This window comes from Pelobates fuscus, chromosome 6 (genome assembly GCF_036172605.1).
Source record: "Pelobates fuscus isolate aPelFus1 chromosome 6, aPelFus1.pri, whole genome shotgun sequence".
Classification (NCBI taxonomy): domain Eukaryota; kingdom Metazoa; phylum Chordata; class Amphibia; order Anura; family Pelobatidae; genus Pelobates; species Pelobates fuscus.
The window spans coordinates 138,678,501-138,700,553 of record NC_086322.1 but is presented as its reverse complement, the minus strand read 5'-3'; the positions used below and the strand labels follow the sequence as shown (position 1 = coordinate 138,700,553).

At 41.8% G+C, this 22,053-nt stretch overlaps 1 protein-coding gene across 1 annotated transcript in view; it reads right to left on the bottom strand.

Moving 5' to 3' along the window:
• The window catches only part of ENPEP (glutamyl aminopeptidase), a 63,911-nt gene extending 45,082 nt beyond the window's left edge, over window positions 1-18,829 (bottom strand). The window contains exon 1 of the mRNA XM_063458356.1: window positions 18,053-18,829. Coding sequence (XP_063314426.1) covers window positions 18,053-18,678 — 626 coding nt within the window. The 5' untranslated portion in view covers window positions 18,679-18,829. The remainder of the gene's footprint in view (window positions 1-18,052) is intronic.
• Window positions 18,830-22,053: the final 3,224 nt, after the last annotated feature.

The window sequence follows — 22,053 nt, the reverse complement described above, 5'->3', positions numbered from 1 at the left end:
TCTCCCCCGGGAGATTCGAGAATCGATAATAGAGTTAACCTCATACTCCTCCTGACCCTCCACCTGAACAGAGCGAGGAGAGGATGATGTGGAGGAAAATCTGTTACAGACTAGTGGTTTCAACAATGAAACATGAAATGAGTTAGGGATGCATAAGGCAGTTGGAAGAGCTAGACGATACGCAACTGGGTTAATGCGAGTTAGCACCCTGTAAGGTCCAATATAACGAGGAGTGAACTTCATGGAAGGCACTTTTAAACGGATGTTTCTTGTACTCAACCATACTCTATCACCTGGAACAAACACCGGAGCCGCCCTTCTACGTTTATCAGCGTGTTTCTTAACCAGCATAGAATTGTGCAGAAGAATCTGTCGAGTCTGATCCCACAACTTCCTCAAATTGGCAACATGAACATCAACCGACGGCACCCCCTGGGAAGAAGAAGCCGAAGGGAGAATAGATGGATGAAAGCCATAATTCATGAAGAAGGGGCTTGAACGAGTAGAATCACAAACGAGATTGTTGTGTGCAAACTCCGCCCAAGGAATCAAACCAACCCAATCGTCCTGGTGTTCGGAAACAAAACTATGTAAATATTGTTCAATCTTTTGGTTGGTGCGTTCAGCAGCTCCGTTAGACTGAGGATGATAGGCAGAAGAGAAATTCAATTTGATACCCAGTTGAGAGCAGAAGGACCTCCAAAAACGGGAAACAAATTGGGAACTTCTGTCAGATACAATTTGGGAGGGTATCCCATGTAATCGAAAAATCTCCCTTGCGAATATCTCCGCCAATTCGGGAGAAGACGGGAGTTTAGGCAGAGGAACGAAGTGAGCCATCTTGGTGAATCTGTCAACCACGGTGAGGATAACAGTCTGTTTTTTAGAGATAGGTAAATCGACAATAAAGTCCATAGCCAAACAGGACCATGGCTTCTCTGGAACCTCTAAGGGGTGCAGAAATCCACAGGGAAGGGTATGAGGTTGCTTGGTCTTAGTACAAACCTCACATGCACCGATGAAATCTTTAATATCCTTCCGTAAATCAGGCCACCAGAAGTCCTTAGAGATCAAAGCACATGTCTTGCGAATACCAGGATGTCCAGCCACCTTGCTGTTGTGGAAACATTGCAACAGTTCCAGTTGTAGAACAGGAGGAACGAAACGTCGACCTTCAGGAGTCTGTTTAGGAGCTAGATGTTGCAGTTTAATGATCTCGGCAAGTAACGGAGAGTGAATCCTGAGATTCGTGTTGGCGATAATATTGCATTTCGGAACTATAGAGGAAAGAACCGGTTCAGATATAGTAGAAGGTTCATATTGGCGAGACAAAGCATCGGCTTTGGAGTTCTTAGAACCAGGTCTATAAGTAAGCACATAATTGAAGTGGGTCAGGAATAAGGACCAACGAGCTTGTCTGGCGGACAGTCGCTTAGCTTCCCCAATATAAGACAAGTTCTTGTGATCCGTTAAAATAGTAACAGGATGTAAGGTCCCCTCCAATAAATGTCTCCACTCCTTTAAGGCCATAATGACCGCTAAGAGTTCCCTGTCGCCAATGTCATATCTACTTTCAGGGCCAGACAGTTTCTTAGAAAAAAAACCACAAGGGTGTAGTGGTTTATCCACCCCTAACCTTTGCGACAGAACAGCCCCTACGCCTGTCTCAGAGGCATCGACCTCGAGTAGGAACGGCAGAGTCGTATCAGGATGGACTAGAATTGGAGCAGAAGCAAAAAGATCCTTGAGAGTCTTGAAAGCAGCGAGAGCTTCATTAGACCAAGTCTTAGTGTCAACCCCCTGTCTGGTCATATTGGTAATAGGTGCAATAATAGAAGAGTATCCCTTAATGAAGCGCCTATAATAATTGGAGAAACCAATAAACCTCTGAATAGCCTTGAGTCCCTTAGGCAAAAGCCACTCTAAAATGGACTGGAGTTTGTCAGGGTCCATCTTAAAGCCTTCCCCAGAAATCACGTATCCAAGAAAGTCTATCTGAGACTGGTCAAAGCTACATTTCTCCAATTTACAGTATAAGCCATGTTGCAGGAGTTTGTGTAATACCTTTCTGACCTGTCTGTGGTGGGTCTCAACCTCTCTAGAGTGTATCAGTATGTCATCCAGGTATACAATAACACAATCATGTTGAAATTCCCTAAGAACCTCATTAATCAAATCCTGAAATACTGCAGGTGCATTACAAAGACCAAAAGGCATGACCGTGTATTCATAATGCCCATAACGGGTATTGAACGCTGTCATCCACTCGTGTCCTTGCTGGATTCTCACCAAGTTATATGCCCCTCTGAGGTCCAACTTGGTGAAAATTTTAGAGCCTTTCAGACGATCAAACAGCTCGGTAATCAAGGGAATCGGATAGGCATTTCTGATGGTTATCTTATTCAAACCTCGGTAATCAATGCAAGGTCTTAGTGAACCATCCTTCTTTTTAACAAAAAAAAAACCAGCCCCGGCAGGAGAAGAAGATCTCCTAATGAATCCCTTGTCTAGATTCTCCCGAATATACTCCTCTAGAACTGAATTCTCCTTAGTGGATAGGGGGTATACATTGCCCCTCGGAGGCATGGTACCAGGTAGTAAGTTAATTTTACAATCAAAGGTCCTGTGTGGAGGTAGAGTATCAGCATTCTTTTTGTCGAATACTGCTTTTAAGTCTAGGTACAGGGGCGGTATCTGTATCTCTGTAGACTGGGTAGAACTACCTGGTGTGTTAATTACACCCAATGGGGAAACCCTCCGTAAACAATTCTCCTGGCAACCCTGGCCCCATGAGAGTATCTCCCCTAACTCCCAATCAATAATAGGGTTATGTCTTTTTAACCATGGGTAACCCAGGACTATGGGAACAGAAGGGGATGAAATAAGCATAAGCGATAAGTTTTCCTCGTGTAAGATACCAACAGTTAAGCTAACTGGGATGGTCTCACGAGAGATAACAGGCTCAAGTAAAGGTCTCCAAAAACGGCCAAGGGTGTATCCCTTAACTGGGATGGGATAGTGTGTTTAGTAGCAAAGGCTTGATCGATAAAATTCTCAGCAGCACCGGAATCTATCAAAGCCATGGTCCTTAGTACTCCCCTTTCCCAAGTTAAAGAAACTGGTGGCAGAAGCCTGTGATCTTTATAATTATGCGTAGAGGACAAAATAGAAACACCCAAGGCCTGTCCTCTAGAGAAACTTAGGTGCGAGCGTTTCCCGAACGATTAGGACAATTCAGGCGTAGGTGACCTCTGACTCCACAATACATGCATAATCCCTCCCTTCTCCTGTACTGCCTCTCCTCCTCTGAGAGGCGAGTATTGCCTATCTGCATAGGTTCAGGACATAGTGAGGTAGTGGAATCAGGACTTTGAAATGCGGGAGCTAATTTAAATGAAGGTCTAAGGTTCCTCTCTCGAGTGTTCTGTCTCTCTCTTAAACGCTCATCAATACGAGAAATGAATGAAATTAAATCCTCCAAATCTTCAGATAGCTCTCTAGTAGCAACCTCGTCGAGGATTACATCTGATAGCCCATTCAAAAATACATCTATATATGCCTGCTCGTTCCACTTAACTTCTGCCGCCAAAGACCTGAACTCTAGTGCATAATCCACAAGAGTTCGGTTCTCTTGTCTCAGGTGCAACAGTAATCTAGCTGCATTGACCTTTCTACCAGGAGGGTCAAAAGTTCTTCTAAAGGCAGCTACAAAGGCATTATAATTATATACCAAAGGGTTATCATTCTCCCATAATGGGTTGGCCCATCTCAGAGCTTTCTCAATGAGTAAGGTGATAATAAATCCAACCATCGCCCTATCTGTAGGATAGGAGCGAGGTTGTAATTCAAAGTGGATACTGATCTGGTTAAGGAAACCACGACACTTCTCAGGTGAGCCACCATAACGTACTGGTGGTGTAATACGGGAAGAGGCACCTACAGTGGCTACCTCTAGGCCAGAGCTCACAGGAGAAATAGAAGTAGTACGCGTCTCCTCTGGCGGGTTATTAGCACGAGACAATAACGCCTGTAGTGCTAGCGCCATCTGATCCATTCTGTGCTCCATGGCTTCGAACCTAGGATCAGAAGGACCAAGCTGACTGTTTGTACTTGCAGGATCCATTGGCCCTGTCGTAATGTCAGGATCGGGACAGGGATCCAACACGCAGAGTACAAACAGGTACAGGATACGTATACCGGACCTTAGAATGGCCGGACTAACGTACGGAGAATATAGAGAATAGTCAAAGACAAGCCGAGGTCGAGGGAACGAGAAGACAGGTAAGCGAGGAACAAGCCGGGTCAAGGGTAACAGAGATAAACAGAGTAAGTCAAACAAGCCGGGTCAGAACCAAAGGGATAACAGAAATACAAGAGCACTGAGAGACTAGGCAGACTAGAACCACGACAGGGCAATGAGCAAATGGGAGAAGCAAGTTTAAATACCCTGGCTCGGAAGGGTAGACACGCCTCCGACGAGTCCTGATTAGTCTCTGAAGGATTGAGTGACAGGTCGTTCTGGGTTGGCGTCATGACGTCGGTTTCCGGACGTCATGCTAGAAAAGGAAGTGAGTCCCTCGCGGCCGGCGTTTACGTGACCGGATGGACCGCGAGGAACAGAGGAAACAGCCCGTCCAGACGGATGGACGTCCTGACACTACCTTCCACAGGGGTTCAGTTATTCAAACAGTAGTCGAATGGTGTTCGGTGGGAATAAGCTCCCAAACCAGAGACATAGACTGAGCCTACACCCGAACCTATAAGTTCGGTGTTTTGTATTCTGCTTCAAATTCCCGAAGTGGACCGACCACACAGCCTGATTCTCTGGAACTGTTTTGGGCATGGGACCATGCCTGCTGTTGGTCAAAATGTGACGTCCATAGAGTTCCTGAACTGATCTGGTTGCTTTTTCTATATGTTGGTTAACCAGATCAGGGCTATCAGGGGATGTAACATTTGCGGGATGTTATGTGTTTTTGGAGTACTTTTGAGGTTTTGTAAAGATGTGTGTTTTTTTCTGCCTGGAAATAATTGAGTTAATACAGTTTCTGACTCAATTATCTCCCAGGCAGAGGGGAGAGATTGTATGCTATGTGTGGGAGTGTCATGCATTATAACTCTGTTATTATTGGTCTGTGACTTTGTGTTGTAGTTTCCAACAAGGTCTATGAGGGCGTACCCCTTGCGCGGGGATTGTCATAAAAGGCCAAGAGTGGCACCATTAAAATCAGTTCCTCTTCACCCTCAACATAGAGCCTTGTCTTATGTGTGGAGGGGACAGCTATATTCACTCTGGGGATTGCTATACTCATTATACTCTCCTAGGTGCGAATCACTAGCTCATATAAGAGCTGTTCCTGCTATACCTGGAGTAGGAGAGGTTCACCCAGTGGAAGCTGGATCCTGATCTTGGGTCCAGGGTGGGTGGAGGACGGCGAGACCCCAGCCAAGCTGCGGCGGCTAAGGGGCTACAGTGCTTATGGTGTCTGGTGAAGTGCTTGGAGTACTCGGTGAGCACTAGGGGCATCGATTGGCAGAGGCACCCAGTCGGGGTGCCAGGCGGTCCGTCACATTCTGAATTAGTCTTCTGGAAACAATTGCATGGATGAAATTCATCCAAACTAAACCACCATGTGAACAAAGCCCGTATCGCCCGCCTATTAATAACTTCCCACTTAATCCATGAATAAATTGCCATTTACTGGCTGTCCCATAGCCATCAATCAACTTATTTCACTTCAATCATTTCTCCTCCATTACGGTCTTCTCCCTGCATGTCATCTGATCTCCCTCTCATTCTGCAATTAAACAGTACAGAGGGCTCACAGAGAGCTCTGCACTGCGCAAGCTGGATAATCTTTCTGCTGATGTCAGTATTGTTAGGTCTATAGTTACCGTTGGGGTTAGCATTCGTGCTAGAGTATGGTAAGAGTTGGAGTAGGGTTAGTGTTTGTGTAGTTTAAGGTTTGATGTTGTGTTAGGGAAAATGTAGAGTTAAGGTTATTGTAGGTGTACGGTTAGAGTACGCAAAGAGTTAGAGCTAGGTTTGGTTTAGATTCTAAGATATGTATAGAGTTGGCATTAAATACCAAAAATTTATTTAAAACTTAGACATATAAGACATTTAACAGCCAGGACTGATATGTAAATCTACTTTGATTTCTTTTTCCCTATTTGCACTTGATGTGTAAAAATAATTATAAGCAAAATTGTGTAAAATTTTACTTTTTCAATCATTTAATGTGTTACTGTTAATTCATACGTATAGAATATTAACCCCTTAAGGACCGGCCTGTTTTTAACACTTTTGTGGTGTTTGTATTTAGCTGTAATTTTCCGCTCTCTCATTTACGGTTCCCATACAAATTATATATTGTTTTTTTCAGGACAAGAAGGGCTTTCTTCACATATCATTATTTGTATCATGTCATATATAATAATAAAATATGGTGAAAGATTTGAAAAAAAACATGTTTTTGGATTTTTACTTGAAAAATCTTTTAATTATCTACAAAAGCTAATGAAAAAACTGCTAAATAGATTCAAAATGTTGTCCTGAGTTTAAAAACACCCAGTGTTTACATGCTTTTTTGCTTTTTTTTTTGCAAGTTATAGGGTACAAGTAGGAAATTGCTCTTTCAATATATATATTTTTACATCAATATTGACATTGTAATACTGTTATCGGTCATAAATCCCCGAATCACACCCCACATGTACATATTTTGTTAACGTAGACAACCCAGGGTATTCAATATGGGGTATGCCCAATCTTTTTAGTAGCCACTTAGTCACAAACACTGGCCAAAGTTAGCATTTATATTTGTGTATTTGTGTATTTGTGTAAAATCAAGCCTTATATTTGACCCTGTAACTTTCAAAAACACTATAAAACCTCTACATGTGGGGTACTGTTATACTCAGGAGACTTTGCTGAACACAAATAATAGTGTTTCAGAAAAGTAAAACCTAACACAGCTATAATATCATCAGTGAAAGTACCGTTTGTGTGTGAAAAATGCAAAAAACTTCACTTTCACTGACCATATCAGCGCTGTGATATGTTTTACTGTTTTAAAAGACTAAAATTTGTGTTCAGCGAAGTCTACCAAGTAAAACAGTACCCCCCATGTACAGGTTTTAGGGTGTCCTAGAAAGTTACAGGGTAAACAAAGTGCTAGCAAATTAAATTATCTGCAATCAGTAAAATTACATTATTATGTAATAATATTACATAAATATGCACATAGAATTTAAATATATATACATATTTATATATTTGAAGTCTACATGTATATTTATGAAATTATTTATGCAATTATGTATATGATCATATGTACATTTCGTATTATTTCTATTTCTTTATTTATACATAGATATATCATTTTATTCTAAGTGTATTTTTATATAAATGTAAATATATATATATATATATATATATATTAATATCAAAATACCGTTAGAATAAAATTACATATATATATATATATATATATAATTTTTTTAATTATTAAAAATTATTTTTACATTTTTTAATTTATTTTATATACTTATTATTTATATTTTATAATAATATATATATACAATATATATAGTTATTATATATATTCTATATATATATGTGTGTAATTTAATTATAAGTGTATTTTTATGTATATATAAATATAAAAATACACTTAGTATGACATTTTATATATGATATATATACATATATTATATATAGATATAATACATGTATATATATCTTATATACATACATATATATATATTTTTACACTTATTACTTTATTTTAAAACTTTATTTGTCATTTTCCACTTGCAGGGAGACTGCCTGTCAGCACAGCTAGTCCCCCTGCAGGCAGATACACAGGCACCTATTGCGGTCATGTGATCGAGCGATCACGTCGGGTCCTGGTCTGCCGCGGGCAGACTGTTTGTGCAGACAGGCAGTCTCCCTGGACTGGGAGGAAAGCTGATCGCCGCCGGGGGACCGACGGCGATCAGGTAAGTTCCCCAAGACCAATATGATGGTACAGGACCATCATCGGTCCTCAAGGGGATGTTTCCGATGACGGTCCTGAACCGTCATCGGTCCTAAAGGGGTTAAATGAAGGTTATTTCTGTCCTTTAATTAACAATATATAATATGTCCAGCTGCAGTTAAAGATAAACCCTTAAATTACAGTGGAACAAACACATAGCCCCAATTCTGTTTTGTTTTCACAAGTTGGACAATTGCCTCCATCCTTAAGGTGTTCAAGTGCCTTTTATTTTGTTCCGTAATCTGCTTATATTAATTAAAAATAGTTATTTTTAGTCATCTTATCTTCTGCCTATCTTTTGCTAAATAATTCTGTCGTTTATGTAGTCTGCTACTGTAAGACAGTATTGTTAGTAACTGATATTATTTTGTGCAAAAAGTTGTAATTGAAATTTGAAATAAGTAGAAGTAATCCACAGTTAATCAGAAAATGAAGATAGAGACAAGAAGTTAAAGGAACACTCCAAGCAATGTAACAACTGCAACAGGGTATAGTGGGTATGCTGCCAGGTTTGCTCTCAAGGTAAGTAGTCAAACAATGGTTATATTTACATCTCTGTGGGCTCAGAATTCTCAATCACCTCTATCGCCATGCTCCCCTCCCCCCCTGGATTTTCAGCTTGTACTGCTATTTTTCGTTTCAGTGTGAGAATACACTGCAATACCGGCACCGGCCAGTAGGCGCTGTGAATGGAGAAAGGCAGGGATAGGAAGCTATAGCTTATCCCTGCTTCCCTCTCCTGACTGCATCCGCAGGAGAGCAGCACAGAGGCAGCCTACAGATCAGGTTAGTGAGGCATGGGGGGGCAGACTACAGATCAGGTAAGTGAGACATGGGGGGGGGGGGGCAGCCTACTGATCAGGTAAGTGAGGCATGGGTGGGCAGCTTTCAGATCAGGTAAGTGAGGTGGGGGGGCTACAGATCAGGTAAGTGAGGGATGGGGGGCAGCCTAGATATCAGGTAAGTGAGGGATGGGGGGCAGTCTACAGATCAGGTGAGTGAGGGATGGGGGTGCAGCCTACAGATCAGGTAAGTGAGGCATGGGTGGGGGCAGCCTACTACAGATCAGGTAAGTGAGGGATGGGGGGGATAAAGCCTACAGGAAGGTAAAGTAGCAGGAGCAGAAATTAGCAGAAAGGTTCTGCAAGGGGCAGGAGGGGTCAGCAAGAAATAGGTAGGAGCAGGAAGGGTCAGCAAGAAGCAGAAAGGGGTAGTAAAGGTTTGCAAGGAGCAGGAGGGTAAAGTAAAAGGAGCAGACATGAGCAGGAAGGGGCAGCAAGGAGCAGGAAGTGTCAGCAAGAAGCAGGAGGGGTCAGCAAGGAGAAGGAAGGGGCAGCAAGAAGCAGGAAGGGGTAGGATTGGTCTGCAAGGAGCAGTAGGAGTCAGCAAGGAGTAGGAAGGGTCGGCAAGGAGCAAGAGGGGTCAGCAAGTAGTAGGAAGAGGCAGCAAGGAGCAGGAAGGGTCTGCAAGGAGCAGAAGGGGCAGCAAGGAGAAAGAAGGGGTAGCAAGGAGCAGGAAGCGGCAGAAAGAATCAGAAGGAGCACAAAGGTAAAGTCAGAGAAGGAACAGAAATGGTCTACATGGAACAGAAAGGGTCAGCAAGGGGCTGAAAGAGGCTGGAAGGGGCAGTAAGAAGCAGGAAGGTTCTGCAATGAACAGAAAGGGTCAGCAAGGGGCTGCAAGAGGCTGGAAGGGGCAGCAAGAAGCAGGGAGGTTCTGGAATGAGTAGAAAGGGGCAGGTAGGGACAGAAGGAGCACAACGGTAAAGGAGCAGAAAGAATTAGAAGGAGCACAAAGGTAATGTAGGAGAAGGAGCAAAAAAGAACAGCAAGGAGCAGGAAGGTAAAGTTAGAAAAGGAGGAGAAAGGAGAAGAAACAGAAATGAGCAGAAAGGGGCAGCAAGGAGCACAACGGTAAAGGAGCAGAAAGAATCAGAAGGAGCACAAAGGTAAAGTAGGAGAAGGAGTAGAAAGGAAAAATAACAGAAATGAGCAGGAAGGGACATCAAGGAGCAGTGAGGGTCAGCAATGATCTAAAAGCGGCAGAAGGAGCAGAAAGTATTTAGAAAATTGGGCAGACTAGATGGGCCGAATGGTTCTTATCTGCCATCACATTCTATGTTTAAAGTAGGAGAAGGAGCAGAAAGGGGCAGCAAGGAGCAGAAAGGGACAGGAGGAGCGCAAAGGTAAAGTAGGAAAAGGAACAGAAATGAGCAGCAAGAAGCAGGAAGGGGCAGCATGGAGCAGGAAGGGTCTGCAAGAAGCAGGAGGGCGCAGCAAGGAGCAGGAAGGGGCAGCAAGGAGCAGGAAGGGTCTGCAAGAAGCAGGAGGGTGCAGCAAGGAGCAGGAAGGGGCAGCAAGTAGCTGGAAGGGCCTGAAAGGAGAAGGAAGGGTCTGCAAGGAGCAGAAAGGGATCAGAAAGAGAAAGGAGCAGAATGGTGCAAAATAAACAGAAAGTAGCAGAAAGGTAAAGGAGCAGAAGGAGCCAAGGAGGAGAGAAGACCGTGTCAGAAGAAAAAGAAGACTGTCAAATGAAGCTGGAGGAAGCCTTTGGGGTTAAACCATTTGAAACATAGAATGTGACGGCAGATAAGAACCATTCGGCCCATCTAGTCTGCCCAATTTTTTCAATACTTTCATTAGTCCCTGGCCTTATCTTATAGTTAGGATAGCCTTATGCATATCCCACGCATGCTTAAACTCCTTTACTGTGTTAACCTCTACCACTTCAGCTGGGAGGCTATTCCATGCATCCACTACCCTCTCAGTAAAGTAATACTTCCTGATATTATTTTTAAACCTTTGCCCCTCTAATGTAAGACTATGTCCTCTTGTTGTGGTAGTTTTTCTTCTTTTAAATATAGTCTCCTCCTTTACTGTGTTGATTCCCTTTATGTATTTAAATGTTTCTATTATATCCCCCCTGTCTCGTCTTTCCTCCAAGCTATACATGTTAAGTTCCTTTAACCTTTTTTTTTCCTTGTAAGGTGAGAGCGGTTTCACCCATTAAAGGAAAGAGAGCACCTAGGGGCCTCCTTGCATAATAGCATTTTCATTTAGATGAAGTTGTTATGATGACCAGAATGTTCCTTTAATTTGATTAAAGGAACACTATAGTGTGAGGAAAACAAACATGTATTCCTGACACCCTGGATTTATGTGATAATGACTATGCTCCTCCCCTTCATGACACTGTCAAAAAGGGGCCAAGCATGGATGTCATTACAATTATTCCACCTCCCCACTCCCCCCCCCCCCCCCCCGGAAAAAATCCTGCAGACGCCCATGTTTATCTCCCCCACTACAAGAAAAACTGTTTTTTGTTGCTCACCCCATGATTTGGAGAAATTACCACATCATAAAATGGAAATTTATAGTAAATATAGCTAAAGGGAAAATTCTACATTAGTATTTAAAGTATGTACCCCTAGTAGAAAGATATCTATAGGCAGTTGCCTGCTCTGCCTACTTGCAATTTTGGGACTGATCCATGCTCCACAATTGTCTCTTTTCTACGGCTGCTTAGTCAGCATCTTTAACAAACCCATATTTGGCATTATGTCACATGCCCATGTCTGCCTCACAAATGCACCTTTCAAGCCCCACGCAAACCCTTTCCCATTTGCAGATATGCTCCACAATTTATGTTGTGGTGTCTTGTCACCAACCAGGAGATAACTGGGACAGCACTGAGGTGAGAAGGAGTGGGGAAGACAATTGCTCATTCTTTGTTTTCAAATTTACTTCAAGTTTCACTCACCCTCCTCACATGTACACCCCCACCTTCTGCACACACATACATTTCCAGCACCACTTAACGAGCCCCCTTAATGGACCAGTGCTGTTCCACACCAGTTGCCAGTCGCCTTTTACCACCAGCCAAATATATGTTGGTCTAAAATTGGTCTCTAATGGAGAGAGAACAGCTTTCGCCCAGTTCTGCTAGTTTTTGTTTTCAAACCTACCACGCAGCTCCCCTCCACTTCTTTCTAATGTTACCTCCCCAAGGGTAAAAACAAACTACAAAACACATATACTGCAGTAATTTCTGCATCTTCTTGCAATAGATTGTGTTAAGAAAATAAACCTAGTTGTGTGAAGTGCAATTTTTTCCAAATTATTTATTTACTCTACACTGCACTCGATCTTTTTTCCTCTGCCAAACACATCATTGTCTTAAGCATTGAAGAAATATTTTATGTTGTATTGGTCACTCTTCTGATAAAGGATACATCATTGATTAAGGATATGACGAACAACTACTTAAACTTTTCTATTTTCTATTGTACATATACATGTAATGTCAACATTTGTCTACTGTCTGCTCCTCATATAAGCCTTCTTGATCCTCTCCCTCTCGTCTGTGAGACATATGCAGGCAAACTCTATTGATTTTTTTTTTTATTTTTTTTTAGAAAACTATGTACCCCTTATATATTAGTAAATTATCAGCATCCTTTGCACCAATAAAACGAAAATTGCTAAATTGCATTATGTAACAATGATTACTGTTTTTTGGTTTTTTTTTTGCTTCTAAAGATGTGTTAATGGTTGCACTGGGTTTGCATTGTTTTTGTCTTGCAGGGTAATTCATTAAGGTGAGAATTCAAAGTGAATTCAGCTATGCTTCCAGTTCAGCTACTTTGGCCTAGAATTTGAAATTCACTTTGAACTCTCCCTTTAGTGCATAACCCTGTTAACATCTGTGCCATTTACAAATTGATTCTTATAGGGCAAAATCCGTAAAGTGGACCAAACAGGAACTTTACATTTGTTCCCATGATTATGACATCACTTTTTAAACCTTGCATTCGTTTTTTTTTTTTCCAACGTTAAAATCACCTTTTGTAGCATTTGATGCATACTGGTTGGTGTTATCGATTTAAGTACTAAACTGGATTATTTCAATTATTACTTATTTTTAAACCTTATTGATGCACATTTTCAATGTTCTACGTTTAAAAAAAACTTTTTTTTAAGAATGAGCAATGGCATCTGAGAGAAAAATCATTACTGCAAATGTTTCTTTGTTTCTCTACTTTATAAATATAAGCAGAACATGACAGGTTTAATTATCGTGGAATCTCAGCCACTTTGACAGCTGTGTCTGTGCTGACACTAACAAAAGGGTTTTCTCATCTCCAACATGATTAAAGTAAACAAAAAAAAATGAGGCCCCTAACTTTCCTGAAATGGATAAGTGCTAAATAAGCAAAGTTAGTTCTCATATTTCATCTCATAGTTTCATTGTTCTTCATTTAGAGTTTATTGAATTGTTTTGATGCATTTTGCCAGATTTAGTCGTTTTAAAAATATTCTAAACACTCTCTATATATATTGCTTTTTTGGATTGGAGAAACAAACAATGATTTAATTCAATACCCTTTTATATTGTTTTGCTCATTGTCTAAAATAGAAACACATGTACAAAGTATTCCTGCTTAGTGAATGAAACTGGTAAATCAGGAGAAAGACTTGTCGACCTGTATATTGTCATTTCTTTGAAAATGGCCTAATGTTACAGCTAGGACCGGCACAACCGTTAGGCGAATTAGGCATTCACCTAGGGCACTGGCCTGCTGGGAGCGCCCACTGGGATATTTCCTGGTGGGCTCACCCTGTCCTGGGCCGCAGCGCTGGTTGAGCGGCTCTAAAGCCACCTCACCTCAGCGCTGGGTTGATCCTCCAGGCGCCCAAAAATGGGGGTGCCGAGAGGCGCCCTGTCACAGGGGGCCCAAGAGGGGACCATTTGTATGGCAGAGCAGGCACCTACTTACCCTGATGGCAGGTGCCTGCTTTGCCAATGAATGCCGGAGGAGAGGACGCAGACAACAAGGCTCTTCTTGCAGCTCCCCACTCCTCCCTCACACGCCCTCTGTAATGCCGGGAGCCGGAATATGACGTCATTCTGGCCCAGGCATACTAAACAGCACTAGAGGAGTGGGGAGCTGCCCACACTAGACCCCATGGAGGTAGGGAGGCTGCATGTCTGAGTCTGTGTATCAGTGAGTGTGTGAGTGTTGGACTGTTAGTGAGTGTGTTTGTATGTGTGTGTGTCTGTCTGTCAGTAAGTGAGTGTATGTATGTATGTCAGTGAGTGTCTGCCTGTGTGTGTCTGTCAGTGAGTGTGTGAGTGTTTGACTGTCAGTGAGTGTCTGCCTGTGTGTGTGTGTCTGTCAGTAAGTGAGTGTATGTATGTCAGTGAGTGTCTGTATGTGTGTGTGTCAGTGAATGAGTATATGTATGTCAGTGAATGTCTTTCAGTGAGTGAGTGTATGTCTGTCAGTGAGTGTCAGTGAGTCTATGTCTGTCAGTGAGTGTGTGTCTGTCAGTGAGTGTCTGTGTGTTAGTGAGTGAGTGTTTGTGTGTGTCTGTGTGTCTGTCAGTGAGTGAGTACATGTCTGTCAGTAAGTGTGTGTCTGTATGTCTGTCAGTGAGTGTCTGTGTGTGTGTGTCTGTCAGTGAGTGAGTGTATGTCTGTCAGTGAGTTTCGGTGTGAGTGTATGTCTGTCAGTGAGTGTATGTCTGTCAGTGAGTGTGTGTCTGTCAGTGAGTGTCTGTCAGTGACATGAGGGGGTGGAAAAATGGATCTTTGCCTAGGGTGACAGAAATCATTGCACTGGCCCTGGTTACAGCTTGGAGTAGCATGCATATAGGCCAAGAACCAGTATCTGTATAGTATGACAAATGTAGCATGTTGATAGAACATTAGATAAATGGCTAGAGGAAGTAAACTTGTTAAAGAGGCATGCATCACTATCATCATCAATGAGACAGTTGTCCCACTCTACAGGCTAAAAAAAGCAGGTATATAAGATTTTATGCTTCTTGCTTCTTCTTTCTTATGCTTTCCACACTTACTCCAGGGGGCACTGATCTAACCAATCAGTGTCCTATCCCTAGGAATGCTGGTAAAGCGCATTGGGCATGTCTAACAGATTTGCACATGCTGTATCACTTCACCTTGCGACATATTGACAGGGAGAGAAAAGGGAGTCTGATCAGTGTGGTCACGCAGAGCAGGCTCCAATGTCAGGTTTCTCTCATCTGCTACTGCACAATGAGTGGATACTTACAGAACTGACTGTGTCTGTCATACTGGTCTAAAAATGAGATTGGTGGGTAAGGACTTAGGGGCTAATGAAACTCCCCTAGTTGAGTGGTGTACCTAATAATGCAATTTGACCAAGTTTATAGTAAGTTTATAGATGTTTATCACATACTTTTAACATGTTTCATGCTTTATTTTGGTTTGTATATTTGTTTAAAAGTGTTTGTTTTAAACAAATATGCATGTCCTTTCACATCTATTTATTGTCAGGTGCCTTTAGTTAAGAAGGTTTTGGTACCGTTAGGCAGAAAATGATGCCATGGCTAATTTAGAAGAATGCAGAGAATACGTTGGTTTCTTAAGTTACTGCTCTGGGTTATTGGAAGTCAGGCTAAGAAAACATTTTTCACAAGAAATCTGACGATAATGAGAGATTTTCCTTATGTCACTGGACAGTTAATTACATGTCTTCTCATCTTATGCCAGTGTTGTGCCAGCAAGGTTTCCTTAATTCTCTTCAAAACATTTTCAGGATAATAGTTTAAGATATGCATCTGTACAGAATAGGTTACACCCTGGATCATATATCATTTGCACTGTTCAGGCTATAGACAATAAATATTATGAAATATCTGTCATGCTTTGGATGGCATGGTTCAGTTAATGTACAATTAAATATTTTATCACAGGCTGTCCTAAAACAGCCCTATTCATTCATGTATTTGGGTTAGTTTATGCCAAGGCCTTAGACACAGTAGACCATTTTTTTTTACTTAAACTTAAAAACTCAGGTATTGGTGATTGTCCACTAACCTGGTTTGGATCTTATTTATCAAGCAATCAAAATATGTGACCATTTCTGATAGTGTCTTCCTCCCTCTCCCTGGCTGTCACGTGTGGTGTTCCCCAAGGCTCCATACTTAGCCCCCTACTATTCACATTATTTATAAATAATCTACCTAACGTCTGAAAAGCCTCAACTGTATACATGTATGCAGATGACACTGTAATCTATGCTAGTCAACCCAATCTACTGCAGCTTGAGGTTGTGGTCCAAGACCAGTTCGTAGAGGTAGAAAAGTGGATTGCACTTAACAAACTATTCCTTAACACTGACAAAACCGTCATAATGATCTTTGGAACTGTACCTAAATTACATAAACTACAAAATTCACAACTATGAATCAGAACAAATTCAAATACTGCACTGACCCCAATCTGTTCTTTCAAATATCTAGGTGTGTTGCTAGACCCCAATCTATCCCTTGGCCTTCACATTGAAAACAATCTCCTCAAAACTTTACTCAAACCTAGGTGACCTTGTGCAGAAACAAATCCTGCCTAAGCCCTTCAGTAAGGAAACAGATAGTGCAACAAATGCTAATGGCGGTCATTGATTATGGGGATGTAATATATGCCCCTGCGCCTCAAACTCACCTTAATAAACTTAATACCTTATATAATTTGTTCTGCCACTTTGTACTATAATGTAATTACTGAACCCACCATTGTGACATGTTAAAAGAGCTGAACTGGCTATTGCTGGAATCCTGAGACACTCTCCATCTTTACAGCCTTGTGTATAAGAGCATTTCTGGGAAGCTCCCACCCTACCTGAGTAGAATGCTTTCTCCAGCTGTTCCCACCTCCTATAACCTCTGATCCAGTACCAGCACTTTATTTAATCTAAATCAATGCAAAAAGAAAGCGACTTGATCCTTCTTTTCGTACAGAGCACCGCAATTATGGAATAACCTCACGGACAGAGTCAAATCTTCATTCAATCTGAAATCTGAAAGAGACCTAAGCAACTTATCTCAATAAAAAATGCACCTGTCATGGTTGACTATATGTATCACCTGTTATGTGTTGCAATTATATATGTGTGTATGTATATATATATATATAGTATTTCTTTTTTGTAATATTATATTTTACCTTATTGTAACAATGCAGTGTTTTGTGGGCCCAGGACATACTTGAAACAGAGAGAAATTTTAAGCTATCCATCCTGGTAAAATATTTTATAAATAAATAAATATAAATATAAATAAATAAATACCAGGAAAAAAAAGAAAATTTTCTGCATGATACTTATCTATAGCATTCCTGCTGTCCATCACTGCTCTTAAATCACTATGAATGAGACATGTAAATCAGTGACATATTTAAAGTTGTGGATACATCCATTTTAGCTTTATAACTGACACAAGTGTATGGGGAATTTCCAGAATGCAAACATGTAATTGAATCCATATTGTAATACTTGTCTATAGTTAGGTACAATTTATAAACCACTGCAATTCCCGTGCCACAGATCAGCATTCAAAATGTATTATCATTTACTATGCAGCTACAACATTGTAACCTCTTCAGGTTTGAAAGCCTACTGAGTTTGTCATTGTTAAAACCTTTAGACAAATATTTTGCTTTCTATAGTCATAACCTATATGTTATAACCCATTTATCAGCTTTAACATAGTAATGGCTTATTTGACATATGCATGACTCTTACAGATGTTCTGGCTCATTCATGTATTCCCACTCTAATCCCCTTGGTACTTTGTATAAATTTCCTGATTGTGGGCTCACGCCTACACCAGATATGAGTTTGATTTTCTACTTGAGCAATATTAAGATATACTTGACCAACATAAAGATCATCGTAAAACAGAATGCTAGTCCAGTCTGATACTGCTAAATACATTTGTAGTACTCAAACAGCTTCTCTAAGGATAACTGAGTGAAAGATTAATTTAATCTGTGTCCTGTTAACTATGCAAATTGTTAACCATTAATTGTTTGGTAAATCAAGTATTTAACTGCCGCAGGATTATTTACTTTGCAATAGTACATAGTAAAGCATTTTTAGATTTAAAAAAAATTCATCAAGATAAGAAGGCAAACAGGGGGAAACGACAGGATGCAAAGAAGAGGGTAACACGTTATTGATACATTACTTGATAATTCCTTTTTCCACGTAGGTTGTCCTATAAAATCCCACCAGAGAGCCATTGAGAGGTCCTGCAAATTGCAAGGTCAAGAGATAGGTTTCAGGTTTCAGTTCTTCACTTGACTCAAAGACTACATACTCATGGAGCGTATACTGGAAACAGTCGCTGACAAGGATTTCTTGGTTGGTGCTGGCTTTTCTCAGCTTCGGCTGTCCAGTTAACTTGGTCTCTCGAATATGGAGCCACAGGTGCTTGGTCGCTGCACTTACATTGATATGGATAGTCACACTACCACTGTAGGTGTCTTTATCCAAGAAGGGCTGCAGCTCCAGGTCATAGTGTACAGGGTTGATGTAAATTGGCAGTCTGAATTCCTTCCACTCTCCAGAGTTGTCATTTTTGGCAGGACAAAACTCCTGGTCTGGTTGAGATGGAGATAAAGAAGTACTTGTAGGCACTGTGGTTGTCACCTCACCCTCATTAGTCTTACATGGACTTGGATAAGTAAGACCAACTCCCAGTCCCACTGCTAACCCTACCACTACCACTGACCCTACAATGATGGCCACATGTAATCCTCTGATACAGTATTTCTTAGGTTTTGGATTTTCATACATATCTATTCCTTGCATATTCTGTCCAACTATAATAAATTTAGTTGTAGCTGATCAGAGGACGTTACAAATATGGTATCTGCTGAGGACCATAAACTGATCACACTAGTATTTTTACTGTGCACAGGCACAGCAAGTGATCGGAGCAGCATACGCACCACACCAACTGATGTTGTGAAGCAATCTGGACAGAAACTGCATTCTATAATACACTTTTCGCAGTCTCCTCCTCCTTCTCCTCTCCCTCCCCCTCCTCTCACAAGACTCAGTGCAACTGGAAATAACTCTGTGTTAATCAGCAATAGCTGATGTTATGATTATTAGGTTCATAGGGCTTTATCAGTTTAGATAACATACAGCAAAAGTGATCATCTCCAATTTGGTAAAAACTGTTTTATAATCCATGAACTCTGCTCTTCTCATTTCCAAAGAGCTGCGGTGAATCCTTATTCATTGTTCATGTGATCCCTGGGATTTTCTGGAAGTGATACATAGAGTGAAAAGTAACAACAAAGTATTTCAATATTTAAAATTAGTTTCAAAATGTTAACAGGTATTTAGGACAATTTCCCTGGACAAACAATTCCTCAATTAGTTGCATACTTGGCTTATTAGTGGTTTGTTTTGAAAAGGACTTGTTATTCCTGACTGTGTGTTTCTGGAAAAAAAAGATTCACTCGTGCCCCCTTGTTAGTTTAACTTTTTCAACTGTAACAGTGGGATATGCAACTCTCAGCAATCTCGGCTAGCTCACACATAGGTTTCAATAATTTTTTTCATCTGTTAACAGTGTATGTTTGAATATTAACTTGGATGAGTGATAACCCTGTTGATGTCAGTTTTATGTTGACTCTGACTAAAATAAAATCGCAGCAACCCACAGAATGTTTCTTAAATGTTTTATTTATTTTATTTTTTAAAAATTCTTTATTTTTCGTGCAAGTATAAATTACAAACAGATGCGTTGAGCCACAACAGCCTTGCTGCACTACTTAAAAACTAGTAAAATTAATATAGGATGTCACTGAGGTACAATTTGCACATTTTTAGTTATGAAGGGCTGATAGGTTATAACGAGGTATGACACTAGTAACAAAAAGGGAGAGTGGGATTCACTCGTCTATATGGGGTTCACAGCTCTCTAGGTATCGGATTGTGAGGCCGAAAATGTATGGAGGCCTGGATCGTGTTGGTTAGGTGCTGTCTGTAGGTGCGAATTAGTCGTGGTAGGGACTTGGTGCTGCGAGTCCTTGAGGGGTCGTGTGAGTTGGCGAAATCCGTGGTATGTAGGGGTGCTAGTTGGGCTTTACCAGGGCCCCATCAGGTGTTGTCATGCTGTTGTCTATATTGTTGCGCTATGTATTTTAGACTAGGTCAGGAAATTAGTTATAGTCGTATAGTGGGCTATTAGGAGCTTGGGTGAGTTGTACCACCTGTCTGGGCCGGTACAGTGCCTTCTCTAGGCTGACAACTCTATTTTCTTGTTGAGGCGGGTTGGAGGGGTGAGCTCCTATGCTGGATATGCCCCTGTGTCCCTGGGGCTATGAGGGGGGCCCTTTACATCCCCGGGGCTGTGGGTGGTGCAGCGAGGGTGTGCTATCTCTATGGCCAGTAGTCCATAGGGTGTGTATCGCTATATAACCTGTAGGTGTCAATTCAACAGGTAGAACAAAACAGGGTAAGGCATAACAAGAAAAGTAATGCATATAGTCATAACAGTGTTAGCTGGTATGTTGTTTGTGGCCCACGATAGCGGGCTCAGGTCGGGGCTGCAGTGCATGTGGTCTGTGGTAGGAGGTTAGTCAGTAGTGTACAGTCCGAGTTATGTTGGGTGAGTCCTAGTGCTTTGAGCAGCGCTGGGCCATCTTTTGGGCCTTTGGCCTTGTAATGCAGTCCATCTTTTGTGACCCAGAGCGTTCCTGGTGTCGCCCACTTGTAGGCGATTCCTGCGGCCTGGAAGGGCTTGGTTACTGATTGCATGTTCTTGCGCCACATTAGCTTAGCCCAGCTTAAGTCCTGGAAGAAGGATAATTAGCATTTTTCAAAGTCATAGGGTGTTTTCCCTGCAAAACTGTTAGCAATCCCAGTTTGTCAGACATTTTTTGACACCGCAGTATGAGGTCACGTGGGGCTGTGCTTGATTTAGAGATCCTGTAGACCCATGTCAAATCTGAAGGTTTTGGCCATTCTCGTAGGTAACACTACTGCCGCGAGACGCCTAATAAAGTGAGGTAACTCCGATTGCATCGATTTCGCAACCCCTCTGATCTTGAGGTTTTTGCATCTGCCTATGTCATCTAGCAGGGTCACCTGCCTGGTCATATTTGCCTGTGTGGCCTGTAGTTGTTGTACACTCTCTTGGACTGTGTGGAGGTTCTGTCTCAGGATTGTTACTTTGTCTTCCATTGCCTGCATTCTTGCTGTCACTGCCTGTACTTTGGTTGTGAGTGTCGCTAAGTCTGCTTCCCACATCTGTCTGAGATTAGTTTGTAGGCCTGCTATCATCACCTGGATGTCGCTTTTAGAGGCTGGGGCACAGTTCTGCTTGTCCCGCGGGAGTCTTTGAGGTTGGGGGCTCAGCGGGGGGCTGTCAAGTGGGTCCCCTTCATCTGAGGGCGTTAGTGATGTCACTCGGAGGGTCGATTTCTGTGCAGGGTTGGGAGTTAGGAGCATCTGGCCTATTTCCCTCTGGGGCTTCGGGTTGATTGAGGGCGGTCTTTGTGTTTTGCGGCCTATCTCACCTTCGTGTTGGGAACCGGATATCCAGTCCTCCAGATCGCAATTGATCCATGGCCAGAGCCCTCCGGCTAGATCCTACTGACACCGGCTCACACGGTAGTCCTTGCTGCCTCAGCATCGTGTGTTGGAGCCCGAGGGTGAAAAGAACGGCATCTGTTGTCGCCTCCGGGTGTGCTGAGGCAGACAGTGTGTTGGGCTGCCCGGGATTGAACAGGATGGTAGAGATTTCCCGCAGATTAGGGCGAATATTTACGGAGCTCGGAGCAATGGCATCCGTCTCCTTGCAATGTCAGGCCCCGCACCCCTTAAAAGCTTTTAGTACATTCATAATAAACATTTGTATATCCTTTTATTCCAAAATAGCAACTGTTTGTCTTAAACAAACTGGGAATTGTTGAGAACTGACAAGAGAATATAAAATAAAATTACCAAACTGTAAAACTAGCTAATATCAATATTGGCCATGGTACTCCTACTTCAGAGGCTAACTTCAGTGACCCAGTGCTGGAGCCCTCTGGCGAAGAAAGAGCTGTTAAGCTGTTTTTTGAACGCCTCATGCTTCTGACCCAGGGTATTTATGACTCATTCTCTCATGCAAGAAATCCACTTTAAAGACCTATCATAGGATTTGGGAAATTTTTCAGTTGTGGACTT